Below are 13,763 nucleotides of genomic sequence, written 5' to 3'. Positions count from 1 at the left end.
TTGTAATATTACAATATTACCTTCTTAGAATTTGTAATGGTTTTAATGGGTATAATGGGAATTGTATTGGTTTTAATGGAAACTGTAATGGTTCCTGTGGGTCTCTATGGGTAATTTGTTGCCAGTATGTCTGGAGGATACCATGTATACCAAATATTAAATGGGTTTAATATTTAGCTGATGGGTTGTAATGGTATTTGTAGTGCAACCCATTAGAATTTCTGTGAAGGTTTCTGGGGTTTTTTTCCCCCAGGAGGAATGCTACAGCAAGATATACAAAGACTTTGTATACAATTGTGTACTTCCAACACTGTGGCAACAGTTTGAGGAAGAACCACATATAGGTGTGATGATCAGGTGTCCACAAACTTTTGGCCATATAGTATATTTTGAGGAACTGGGTTTTGTAGAAATGTGAATAGATCAGATGAGGTTTAAAAGAAAGCACAGTCTTTTATCTTATTGTTTCAAGGTATTTGAAACATGTTTTGAAACCATGAAACATCCCATTAAAAAAAAAAAATCACAAATATATTTTTATAAACTGTTGTCCTTTTTATTTTGCTTCTTTAATTCACAGGCCATTTTCCCTGACACTGCAAAACACACAATAATATCCATAAAACAGCCCACAGTGTTCATTAAGTAAGGAATACAACACATGGGGGATTATAGGAAAATAATCAATGATGGGGTGGTGTGCTACAGCCTGATGCAAACCGGAGTTACCACCTAAAGGTGATTATTTTCCAATAACAGCACATCCCTAGTACAGCAGTTAGCCAACTCTAACAGTTTATTTACTTATTAAAGAGTGAAAAGTTGTTACGATAGACATGATAACATTAGAATGTTCAGAATTGTGTAAGTAATCTGGATCTGCTTCAAGACTGCTGTAATTCAGAAATATTGAACTCGGTCTAGAAGGAGATGATCCACTTTTCCTATGATCACACAGACCCACACACACACACACACAAAAACAGAAGGCAGAATACAAATAAGGTGTGTTTATTTAAAAAAATGAACACTTTCAATTTATCCCACACATTACCCCATCGACAACTGAAATCATGAAAAGGCAGTACTACAAAAACATGTTGAATAAAAAAAAAAATAACAATAAAAGAACTCAGGTTCATATTACAAGCACTTCTTAATATATGTACAAGCACTGTTGATATTGTATAGGCATGTGGCTGAGGATTGCTAAAACAAACTAATACGTGCAAAAAAAAAAAATACTTATTATCCACAAGCTCGGCTTCTCTAGTGAAGTGCTAATCTACTGCCTCACTGTGCCTCGGGGTTTAGTGCGAGTCAAAGACCAGAACACACCAACGCTTGTGGAATTCAAGAACAATATTCTCTCAATATCAGGCTGAGACACCCAGGGCCTTATTTACTGAAGCAGTTTTCATGATCAGTGACAAAGAGAAACACAACTCTCAATCACTTTTTCTGCTCAATCACTTTAGTAAATCAGGCTCTTGGGCTGAAGTGGAAAGAACAAAACCACAATTCACTCTGCAAAATGATTTGTTTGCAATAAGTCTGCTTGCAAATCTATTGTTCGCGTGATACAGACAACAAAACATTCACATCACACCAAATACAAACAACATACGATGACTGGTCCAGGGCCAGATACAGCCAGGCATCATAACAGACTGAACAACACAGAGAGAGAGAGAGAGAGAGGCGCGAGAGAGAGAGAGAGAGAGAGAGAACATACATGGTCCACAATCAGAGCACGAGACGGCGACTGAGAGACGATATCAACATGACAGAGGAGGCACTGGAACTGAAATGGAAGGAAATGCATCTCTTCAAATGCTGCTGCACTGAAACAGGTAACATCAGATAAGAGCGATCATACTTGACAATTACATCAAAAACACGGATATAAAATGTAACAGCTGACACTTTTTTGGCAGCAGCATTTCACACCCTCTGTGTTCCCTTTGCACTTAACAGCATCAAATATTTCATGAATATATTAAAAAAAAAGGGATGTGTGCATCTTATTAAACATGTTCACCATTAAAGGATTTTGCACAAAGAATCTCTGCGTACAATATGTGAAACAATCAGCGTGAATTACAATCACATTTGATACAAAACACACTCGTGTGCACCCCCCGGGCTGTTTTCTTTATGAATCAAATTCAGCCTAAAGGGATGACAGCAGCTGGAAAGACAGAATTATTAATAATCTGATCTGATTCATGATCCTAAAGCGAGTGAAGGAGTATTTAATAAAGCACTGAATACATAGCTGTGTCATCCTGATCTAAAGTAATTTACATGGCATGGTTCAATATGTGGCTTTTTTGGATTGTATATATATATATATATATATATATATATATATATATATATATATATATATATATATATGGATATGGCCCGTTATCATTTCCTATATGATATTTGCCATATTATCAGTGGAAGGTAGTCACTAGTGTTGTATAATGAAACATTGGTGACTCTATACTAAGGTTCTGCTAATTAATTTTATTTACAGTGTCAGTTATCATTTATTTCAGAGCATCTTTTAGAATATTTGGTGAAGTTCTCCTCACAAATTGGCCACTTAAACCAAATATCTGCTTAGAAGAGAAGCTCCAGTGTGTCAGCACTCCAGCCCAGGCTCTTTAAACAGATGTGAACCACCAGCGTCCAGCCAATCGAGTCAAGGCTCCATGTCTCTACTTTCCTGTTAATCGTGCTTGCTTGAATTTTGCTAGCTTTAGCTAACTTCTGCTCAAAATCGCTGATGATACCTATAAAGTGTAGGCTTTTTTTTTGTAACAAAATACCTCTCATGTCTGTTTGAAAGGCAGTCTGGGATTCAAATAAATTACAATGTCTCTCACTAGCTGTAAATATTGGCCCCCACCATTCAGCCTCACTTCAATTTCACCAAATAACCAGCTACGATATATTAAAGCGTTAGTTCATAGTGAGCATAAATCATAGTTCTTTTGTTATATTTAGTTAAACAAACATCAATTAATGCAAATGAAATTGTTTTTGGTAACAATATTGTCTTAGAACAGAACATCCCATCAGGTTTTATTCCTCCGTAAATAATCAACAGCATGGTGGTATGATGTGGCCCAATGTGAAGCCCTGGAGTTGATTATTTTCCTATAACAGCACATTCCAAAGTGTTTTATTCCTCTTGTACCTCTTAATTTATATATTTTACCCATTTATAGATAAAATCTAATGTTGTGGAATGTTCATGATAACTATAAACAGTCATTCCTTTATAAAAAGGTTTTCTTTTTTCCCACTCTCACTCTTGATCTCGAAGTTAACATGAAAAAAAAAACCCACACCTTGTCATGTTAGTGAGAAACAACAAAGAGCAAACTTCTCTGTCCCAAAGGTTTTCCTGTTTTTGTACTTTTAAAAAGTGCTGACACTGGAGACTCCTTCCACAAATGTTAAATAAACATGTCCTCCTAACTTCACCATATGATCAATTGTACATTTTTAGGGTTTATTCTAGTTTTCCTTTCTAATCTGTTTATTATTAGGTTCATATTTGAAGGGTCACTGTGAATGACTAGCTATAGAAACATATACAGAATCAAGAATTCGACAAACTTATGGTATAAGATGAATCACTGCTGTAGTTCATGCTGTAAATAATGTTGGTTAATTGAACCTTAATATAAAGCACTACTGAATCATTTACTAAGCAATGTATTCCAATGGAAAAGAAAGAATAGAAAACACTATTGCTTAACATCCACTCCAGAAAATACTGACCCATCTGAACTGTAACACAAATTTGTAGTAATACTTTTACCACACCTCGGTTTGACTCGGTATCAGACTGAAAACAGTTTTGTTAGAATGTGATGTCAATGACACAGAAAAGTCCTTTAAAATGTAACTATACACATCATTTTCATGTCATCTTTTATGCTACCTAGTATAGCGTCTGCAGAGTTTCATAGTCCGACAAGTCATCATTTTTTTTTTGTTTTTTTTTTTGCATTTAAATTCTTTACGAAATGCCTCGAAATTCCTCCAGCACCGCCAACGTGTCTCATGTGATCTTGCGTCATGATGCAGGAGTCGGCATACCGTCAAAAATTTACACCACAAATCTGCTAATCGACCACGCAAAAGAACACACACACACACACACGTATATCCACACATCCACATCCACACACCAAGACTCATCACTCTTTACTGTGGCACAACGTTATTTCAGAGTTCAGAACATTTCACACACTAAAACTTTTATCACTTTAACACCAACATGTACACCTGACACACGTCCTAGACAAAGTAGACCATCACTTTCACAGAAGCTGCACCTTACGACAACCATGTAGCAGCTTAGCAGGTAAAGGGAGACTGTAGCTCCATGATTTCAGACTGAAAGTCAGCATCAGCTCTTAGCTCTTTATGTTTAAGACTGATAATGACAGCTCTTCAATTTGATCTGCTCTCAACAGAGCAATCCACACCGTGTCGCATGTGATTCTTGATCATGAAAAACATTACAGAGAACCAGTGTAGCCTAAAGCAAATGAGTGGTCATTTCCTTATAAGGAAAAGAATGAAAGAGATCAAATCTGTGTGTAGGAACAAACGTATTGGCTCAATTCAGCAAGTTGTAATGCCCTGAAGTTGCTTATTTTCCAATACCATCACATCTAGAAGTGTATTATTCCTCTTATACAGCAGCAGTTTGCCAAAAAATGGAACTGCACCTAAGGCTTTTTTCAGGAATTTTCCACCATAGGAACCAGGATCGGTTTTAATTCCTGGGCTGTACTTCCAGGAACCATTTTAGTTCCTGCTCCAGAATAGCTAAGTTTATTGAACAGCAGAAACTGGGGAACGTCGCAAGCTTTCCAGAATAACAACTTTATAAATATGCAACTTCTCCTCATAATGATTTAAGAGGACGGGAAGGGGCATTGGGGGCGTGGCTATAAAATGACTGATAAGAGAGGCCAATAAAATATATGGGAAAAAAAAAAAAATAAATTCCGGACCAGAAGGCAGGTTTCCAAACTGTTTTTTTTTTTAAGCTTAAAGTATTACTTTTTCTACATCATGTTCCATATTATTTGTACTAGTAAGATATGAACAACTATTGCACCATTAAATAACAAATTTAAACAGGTCTCTGCTCTCGTGGTCAAATATTTTGCCTGGATGATTGTAGATCAGCCTGAAGGATTTTAAAATGAGAGGAACCATTTCATTGAACTTCATAACCTGTAACTAACATGTCATGTGATCACTCATTCACTTCTATACCTGCTTATGCTTGGTAAATCTTCCACTTTCAAATGAACACCCTGTAAACGTTCATGATGAAGAATCACATGGCGTATGTGTGTGTGTGTGTGTGTGTGTGTGGAATATCCCTTTAAATGAATAATTTACACCAGCAGTGACAGCATGCTAACTGGCAATGATCACGTTCACTCATCGTTCGCTTTAAAGGGGTAAGTTAACCTCCAACATTGTGCTTCACAGGTAAACGTGTGTGATATGTGAGAGCGTAAATGGAAATGCATAGCTTTCAAAAATCTGCTGAAGATGCTTGTGAGAACAGCGCTGGCTGACAGACAGTTTCAAGCGAGCTGTAAATTAGCTTTAATTCTTAATTCCACAAACATGAGACGTGCGATATGAGCGCAGTTTCCCTCAGGATGTAGCGTTTTACAGGAGATAAATGAAGTGCTGGTCATTGCTGCAGTATCCATGCTGACTTTCTGTGACCCTGTTACATTCGATCAGGTTTACATGACAGTTTACATTCGGATTGGCCAGTGTGATCTTTGGAGAAATGGCTCATAAAGGAAAAAATAAATAAATAAAACCCTTAACTGAGCTACATGTTCTAAAAAGGCCACTTTTGTAATTACTCATATTAACTGAAAACTAAGACGCAAAAGCCTAATGTATGTACAAAATAAGTGAAAACTCACAGAGTCCATGAACACAGCAACCACTTCACTGCTAATCCTAAGCTTCTAGACTGAACTGATGTGGAAAAGGCATAGCTTCGAGTGGCTAACTGTAGCTGCACGGCTCGCACAGCTTAACACATGCACAAGTACATAAGTTGCATAATAACACTAATTTTCCTAGTGGATTGTGGGTGTTGTAGTTTAAAACATGCAGATCAGCGGTTAACACCGTTTGCTGGTTCTCTTAAAACTCTGATACTGGGGCCAATCATGTAGGTCAAAGGTCATGTGAGGGGTCATATTTTGGATTTCTCTATTTTCGTCATGCTCTGTAACAAGTATATGATTGCTGGTAGACTGAAGGCGTCTACCATTTTGTGCTCGTCTCACGCTACTGGTGCTCGGGGACCTTTCTGGAAATAAAAGTGACTAGCGCCATATAAAGTCCGTCTGAGCCACTCCCACACGTCCCACACGCGAGCCCACACACCTCCTCTCTGAAAGGATATGAACGTTTAGGCAGGTTCCCTCCTACAGCCCTGCTACAGCTGTGTGCAATGGGGTGACTGCTGCAGTGGGGTGAAGGGGCGGGGCTAGAGGATGAGTGGGCGGTTCCTAGGAGGGCGGCTTGCTGTAACCGAACAGTCCGACTGGGAGGTACTTCACGTGCGTCGGCCACTGAGCCGCGAGCTGGAAGAACTTCACGTCGTTCCATTCCACACCATCAATGGACACTGAGGAGAGAGAGAGAGAGATATTTATGTGAGAGGGTAAAAGAAAAAGAAAGCAGACAGACAGGAAAAGAAAGACACACGCATGGAGAAAAACAAAAAGAAATGACAGAATGAACAAAAAAAAGAAAGAAAGAAGGGAAAATATAGAAAAAAGAAAATAAATAAAGAAATAAAGAAAATAATTAGCAAAGAAAGGAAAAGAGGAAAGAGAGAAAGAAAGGAAGAGAGAGAAATAAATAAAGAAAGAAAATTAGCAAAGAAAGGAAAAGAGGAAAAAAGAAAGAAAGAAAGAAAGAAAGAAAGAAAGGGGAAAATATAGAAAAAGGGGGAAAAAACAAAAAAGAGAAGAAAAACAAACCACAAGAAAGAAAGGAAAAGAAAAGAAAGCAAAAGAGGAAAAAGAAAGAAATGAAAAGAGTAGAATGAAAGAAAAAGAAAGTAAGATTGATAGATCAATAGATCGATAGATCGATAAATAGACAGAATGAAATGAAAGAGAATGAAAAAAAGGGAAAATACAGAAAAAGAAGGATGAAAATAAAAGATAAATATATTAAGAAATATAAAGAAATACAAAAAAGGAAAAAAAAATAATGGAAGAAAGAAAGAAAAAAGAAAGAAAGAAAACAGGGGAAAAGAAGAAAAGAAGAAATAAGGAAGCAAAAAAAAGAAAAGGAAGAAAATTTAAGATAACGAAAAGATAAAGAAACAAAAAGAAAAGAAAAGCGAGTGAAGAAGAAAGTGTTTGTGTTTGTCAGGGGAAAACGTGAGAGGAGGGAAACGCTCAGTTTATTATGAAATATTGACTGTGTGTGATTATTCCGTGTGAAACTGCCGTGTTTGTTCACACAGAGTGAGGAGCAGGACGGCGGAAGATATTCACATCTGGAATGATGTACACATCTGTATTAATCTCACAGCAGCTGTGACTCGGCTGGTTTGCTAGCACTACATACTGTGATATATAATATAATATGAAAATGCCTGGGAGATGATGTTATATTGCTGACTCTCTTCAGGCCGTGTGTGTGTGTGTGTGTGTGTGTGTGTGTGTGTCGTGGTGTGCTGTACCTTTCAGGATGGTCTGCTGCTGCTTGGCTGAGCAGATGAGTCGACTGATGCCCTCGATCACCTGACTCTTAGAGTCCACTTCCTTCTCTTTCGGCTTCTTCCCCAGGAAAATGGTCGGCACTGCGGAAACGGAGAAGGATCTGGTGAACTGGTAAAAGTCACTGCCCCTGACTGGTTTCAACGAGGTCAAAAGTACCAGTGACGTCCTGCTCCCACACACAGCTCTCACCTTTCTTGTTCTTCTCTTTGGTGACCACGGTCATGGACATGGTGTTGACGGGCGCGTGAGGCTCGCTGGCGCTGGCTCCAGGCAGACGGCTGACCTGCAGGGACCTGAACGCACTCTTCAGAGTGTTCTTACAGCCCGTGTCCCTCCTCTCGCCCTCACGCCGCTTCTCAGCCAGAGACGCCAGCCAGTAGTCCACCTGCAGACCGATAGCGTCCACGCCGTGAGACATGCTGGGGCTCCTGGGACAGAGACACGGAGAGAGATGGACAGCTTAAACCAAGGGGGTTCAATCTCATTTTATACATCGGGCCACGTAACACATAACAATAACACGTCAATAACTCATCATAAATTTATCAGCATTCATCTGAAATTCATATATTCTAAATGCACAATCAGATTAAACACACTACAATGCGGTACCAAGAAAACAATTTTTCCAATTTATCATTAAAAATTATACACATGCATATACATATATGTACATTATACATATGCATATACGTTGTATAAGTATTCCCCCCCTTTAAACTTTCCCATATTTTTCCCACTGGAATAGATTCTTTTGGGATTGTATGTAAATTTTTTTAGCTCTGTAAAAATGACAAACTGCACATCATTAGCATATTTTGTCTGAGTTTAGCTGAGTTTATGGCCCTAAGTTTATTGCTCTATTTTGCCTGCTAGTGGATTAACCAAATCTAGCTCCTTTTTTAATCTTTCAGTGCAAATATGCTACCATTTATTCCAAATACATTTGATGGACCAGAGTAGAACCTTCATCAGGCTGGTCCTAACCTGCGCACGCTAGGTTTGATGCTCCTGTGTTAAACTGCGAGGTCTGGCTTGTGTTTAAACCACTGAAAGATTCGACCAAGTATCTAATACACACGGCATCCAAGACTGGGTATCTAATACACACACAATGTTATAAACCTGTAATCAAATTTCTCAAGCTATTCTGCATACCATCAATATGTTTGATACTAGTTATCATGTCGCTTTTATTTATTAGTATGAAATGTTAGTGTTTTTGACTGAAAGACTTTCTTAACCTGAGGCAAGATGCTGTCAAAATAAACAGTAAGTAGTTAAGAAGCTTAGTAAGTTACTGAAGTGAACAGGATGACAGTCACTGCCACGCACTGATTCATTCGTTTTCTTCTCAGTCTTGGAAGAAAAATCAGAACTGACTCGGTGAGTGTTTATGTAATTTACTGGCACAGGCAAGGAGAGCAGGACCAAGCAATGGAATGAGTCAATGAACTTTAGGCAATTGGGAAGTGAAACAATTTGGCAACCACCAGTAACACAAATCAGGAATCTTTTTGGGTTCTTATCCATTTCTTTCCTCATTTTTCTCCCTAATTTGGTCACCTGCTAGTTCCCTCCCAATAGCCAGCTTTCCTCATCATACGACAAAGACAACTACCCACCAGGGAGACATGACAGCCAAATGAAACTTTGCAGACTGCTGCCCGTGCAGTTGAAACACATTCGAATGATTACTGCTATCCGCCTTCTTCTGCATACATGAGCTCGCAGATGACCATGATTGGCTAGCGTCACTGTGATTGACAGGGGAGAGAGAGTATGTCATCCCTCCCACCTAATTTCACTCTCTTGGACTCCTGGCCACAGATGGGTGTGGCATAGCTGCGATTTGAACTCACAAATTCCTGACGAGTGTTCTGACACTCGGGAGCCATTGGGGTTTTTGGTTTGTATTGAATATTCAGTCCTAGTCAAGATGGCGGCCACACTTATGGTTGTGATTTTTTCTGTTAATTATATCAGGATGTAAAATTGAAAAAGATGCTTGGAAAAACATGAGACAAAAGCAACACAATTTATACATCTCTACTCTAAATAGCACACACACACACACACACACACTCACCCCTGTGCAGGTAAAACAGCACCCATAGAAGGTGACGAAGGGGGCGTGGCTGTCTCTTTAAGACTGGCGGGAGAGCCGTGAGTGGGCGGAGATGTAGAGGGGACAGCTAAATTCACAGACACGCCCTCTTCAGCATCACCTAAAAGCCATAACACAGAGCATACAGACTTAAAACAATCTCAGTTTACTGTAAAGCCGTCAGCAGTATTCAGTAAGTAAAGAACACTGTTACTAAAGCCATAACCACTAACCTGAACAGATCTGTTACTAAAGCCATAACCACTAACCTGAACAGATCTGTTACTAAAGCCATAACCACTAACCTGAACAGATCTGTTACTACAGCCATAACCACTAACCTGAACAGATCTGTTACTAAAGCCATAAACACTAACCTGAACAGATCTGTTAATAAAGCCATAACCACTAACCTGAACAGATCTGTTACTAAAGCCTTAAACACTAACCTGAACAGATCTGTTACTAAAGCCTTAAACACTAACCTGAACAGATCTGTTAATAAAGCCTTAAACACTAACCTGAACAGATCTGTTACTAAAGCCATAACCACTAACCTGAACAGATCTGTTAATAAAGCCATAAACACTAACCTGAACAGATCTGTTAATAAAGCCATAAACACTAACCTGAACAGATCTGTTACTAAAGCCATAACCACTAACCTGAACAGATCTGTTAATAAAGCCATAAACACTAACCTGAACAGATCTGTTAATAAAGCCATAAACACTAACCTGAACAGATCTGTTACTAAAGCCATAAACACTAACCTGAACAGATCTGTTACTAAAGCCATAACCACTAACCTGAACAGATCTGTTACTAAAGCCATAACCACTAACCTGAACAGATCTGTTAATAAAGCCATAAACACTAACCTGAACAGATCTGTTACTAAAGCCATAAACACTAACCTGAACAGATCTGTTACTAAAGCTTAAACACTAACCTGAACAGATCTGTTACTAAAGCCATAAACACTAACCTGAACAGATCTGTTACTAAAGCCTTAAACACTAACCTGAACAGATCTGTTAATAAAGCTTAAACACTAACCTGAACAGATCTGTTAATAAAGCTTAAACACTAACCTGAACAGATCTGTTACTAAAGCCATAAACACTAACCTGAACAGATCTGTTACTAAAGCTTAAACACTAACCTGAACAGATCTGTTAATAAAGCTTAAACACTAACCTGAACAGATCTGTTAATAAAGCCATAAACACTAACCTGAACAGATCTGTTACTAAAGCTTAAACACTAACCTGAACAGATCTGTTACTAAAGCCATAAACACTAACCTGAACAGATCTGTTACTAAAGCTTAAACACTAACCTGAACAGATCTGTTACTAAAGCCATAAACACTAACCTGAACAGATCTGTTACTAAAGCTTAAACACTAACCTGAACAGATCTGTTACTAAAGCCATAAACACTAACCTGAACAGATCTGTTACTAAAGCCATAAACACTAACCTGAACAGATCTGTTACTAAAGCTTAAACACTAACCTGAACAGATCTGTTAATAAAGCTTAAACACTAACCTGAACAGATCTGTTAATAAAGCCATAAACACTAACCTGAACAGATCTGTTACTAAAGCTTAAACACTAACCTGAACAGATCTGTTACTAAAGCCATAAACACTAACCTGAACAGATCTGTTACTAAAGCTTAAACACTAACCTGAACAGATCTGTTACTAAAGCTTAAACACTAACCTGAACAGATCTGTTAATAAAGCCATAAACACTAACCTGAACAGATCTGTTACTAAAGCTTAAACACTAACCTGAACAGATCTGTTAATAAAGCCATAAACACTAACCTGAACAGATCTGTTAATAAAGCTTAAACACTAACCTGAACAGATCTGTTAATAAAACTTAAACACTAACCTGAACAGATCTGTTACTAAAGCTTAAACACTAACCTGAACAGATCTGTTACTAAAGCTTAAACACTAACCTGAACAGATCTGTTACTAAAGCTTAAACACTAACCTGAACAGATCTGTTACTAAAGCCTTAAACACTAACCTGAACAGATCTGTTACTAAAGCCATAACCACTAACCTGAACAGATCTGTTACTAAAGCTTAAACACTAACCTGTAGACGACTGACCCGGCTCAATCAGCCCCACTTTCACAACCTGTAAATACATTTCAGAGTCAGTTACACTGGCTGATTCAGTTACTGTATAATCATATCAGTTAATACACAGGTAATGATAACTTACGCCTATAAACGGGATAAACTTCTGATAGGAATCCTCCTCCCGCCTGACACACAGAGGTGACGCAGAGAAATTAAATGACTCCATAAAACCATTTAAACAAACATCACTGATAATGTCTATAAATTACATCACTGATTTGCTCTAGTGAGAGATTAAATATTTGCTTAAGTAGTGAATGATCTATTTGCATGTTTATAGAGCTGCCTCTTATTATTATTATTATTATTATTATTATTATAAATGGTGTGTTAGAGAAGCAGATGTGTTAGATGATGGTTCACTTACGTCCTGTGTTTGCAGGTCAGCATGGCCTCAGCTATGGGGAGCTGATGGGTGAGAGACGCTCCGCTGATGTACTGAGCGATACGACCCGCCACGTCCAACATGTCTACACACACACACACACACACACACACAGCTAATTTAAACCCCAGTGGTCCTTCACTTCTCTCAAAGATCTCAAACTGATCGTAACTACATAACAATGTCTTTATTGTCATCTCATCCACAATAATAATGATAATGATAATGATAATAAACTTTATGTATGTGTAGCACGCTCACATTAAAACCTTTAAAATTAAAACATTAAAATGTGGCTCAAAGTGTTTTGTAAAAGGAAAAAGGCAAATAAAAAAAAAAATATCAACATAAGGGAAGAAACAGTAAATATAGGAAAAATAAGCAAATAATTGTAAAAAATAATAAAAGTAACAATAAAATGAATAAATAATTAATAAATTAAACACAAAATTTATATTAAATATTGAATGCATATTAAAACAAACAAATAGCTCATTAGTAATATTTATTTTAATATGTATTCAATATTTAATATAAATTTTATATATAAACAGTTCATAAAAATGTCAAATAATACAACAAATATAAAACACGAGAAATGCAAAAGTAAGCACGAGCACTGCCTTTGTGTTTTGTTCTCTGAACAGAAAGTAATAGCAGAGAATATGATGTACATGAGAAAGGATGATGTATGTCTGATTCTCAATGAGCTGGATCTGCACGAGGGACTGCGCAGGAATGCAACACTATTAAACACTGAGAAATCTCATGGTGACGCTTTAGGAGCTCGGTAGTTTAATGAAGTGTGGAATGAGACTGTAATTCTGAGCTCCATTCACTCTAGCTGACAAAGTAATAAACAGGGTGTGTATGCATATGAATGTGATGCACCTCTGTGTCTGTATAAACCACCCAACCCTACTGGGACACACACTTATGGTTGCTTTGAGACGCAATATTATTTTCAGATAAATCTTCCTGTCTTCATCTTCTTCATAAGCCTTCCAGCTTTAGTGCTATAAAGGTGCTGATGTTCCACACAGAATTTCAGACTGTTCATATTACAAATCACTTTTATCGTCATTGCATTGTGAGTTTCTGAGATAAACACACTGTGAAGCGCTGCAGTCACAGAACAGTTTAAAAGTCGGATGTTATAGCACAGGTCATATAGGGAGTAGAAATTCCAAACAGGAAGTCACTTTAGCCTGATGTCTGGGTTATACTTCAGAGTCCCTGTATTTGCGTACGTGTGAAAGTTGGCCCGTTGTATAGGTGTCTGCCTTTGCGTATATCATGG

The 13,763-nt window shown here is 37.8% G+C and overlaps 1 protein-coding gene across 2 annotated transcripts in view; it reads right to left on the bottom strand.

The window, feature by feature from the left end:
• Window positions 1–995: 995 nt before the first annotated feature.
• Window positions 996–13,763, bottom strand: part of LOC113539871 (phosphofurin acidic cluster sorting protein 1) — a 61,311-nt gene continuing 48,543 nt past the window's right edge. For both annotated transcript variants that reach the window (XM_034303600.2, XM_034303599.2), the window contains exons 18-24: window positions 12,446–12,548; window positions 12,161–12,203; window positions 12,031–12,073; window positions 9,892–10,030; window positions 7,992–8,230; window positions 7,763–7,882; window positions 996–6,691 (exon numbers count right to left, since the gene is read on the bottom strand). In XM_034303600.2, the coding sequence (XP_034159491.1) occupies window positions 6,573–6,691; window positions 7,763–7,882; window positions 7,992–8,230; window positions 9,892–10,030; window positions 12,031–12,073; window positions 12,161–12,203; window positions 12,446–12,548 (806 nt within the window). In that variant the 3' untranslated portion in view covers window positions 996–6,572. The remainder of the gene's footprint in view (window positions 6,692–7,762; window positions 7,883–7,991; window positions 8,231–9,891; window positions 10,031–12,030; window positions 12,074–12,160; window positions 12,204–12,445; window positions 12,549–13,763) is intronic.

Source organism: Pangasianodon hypophthalmus, chromosome 4 (assembly GCF_027358585.1).
Source record: "Pangasianodon hypophthalmus isolate fPanHyp1 chromosome 4, fPanHyp1.pri, whole genome shotgun sequence".
Classification (NCBI taxonomy): Eukaryota; Metazoa; Chordata; class Actinopteri; order Siluriformes; family Pangasiidae; genus Pangasianodon; species Pangasianodon hypophthalmus.
This window is presented reverse-complemented; position numbering and strand designations above follow the sequence as displayed.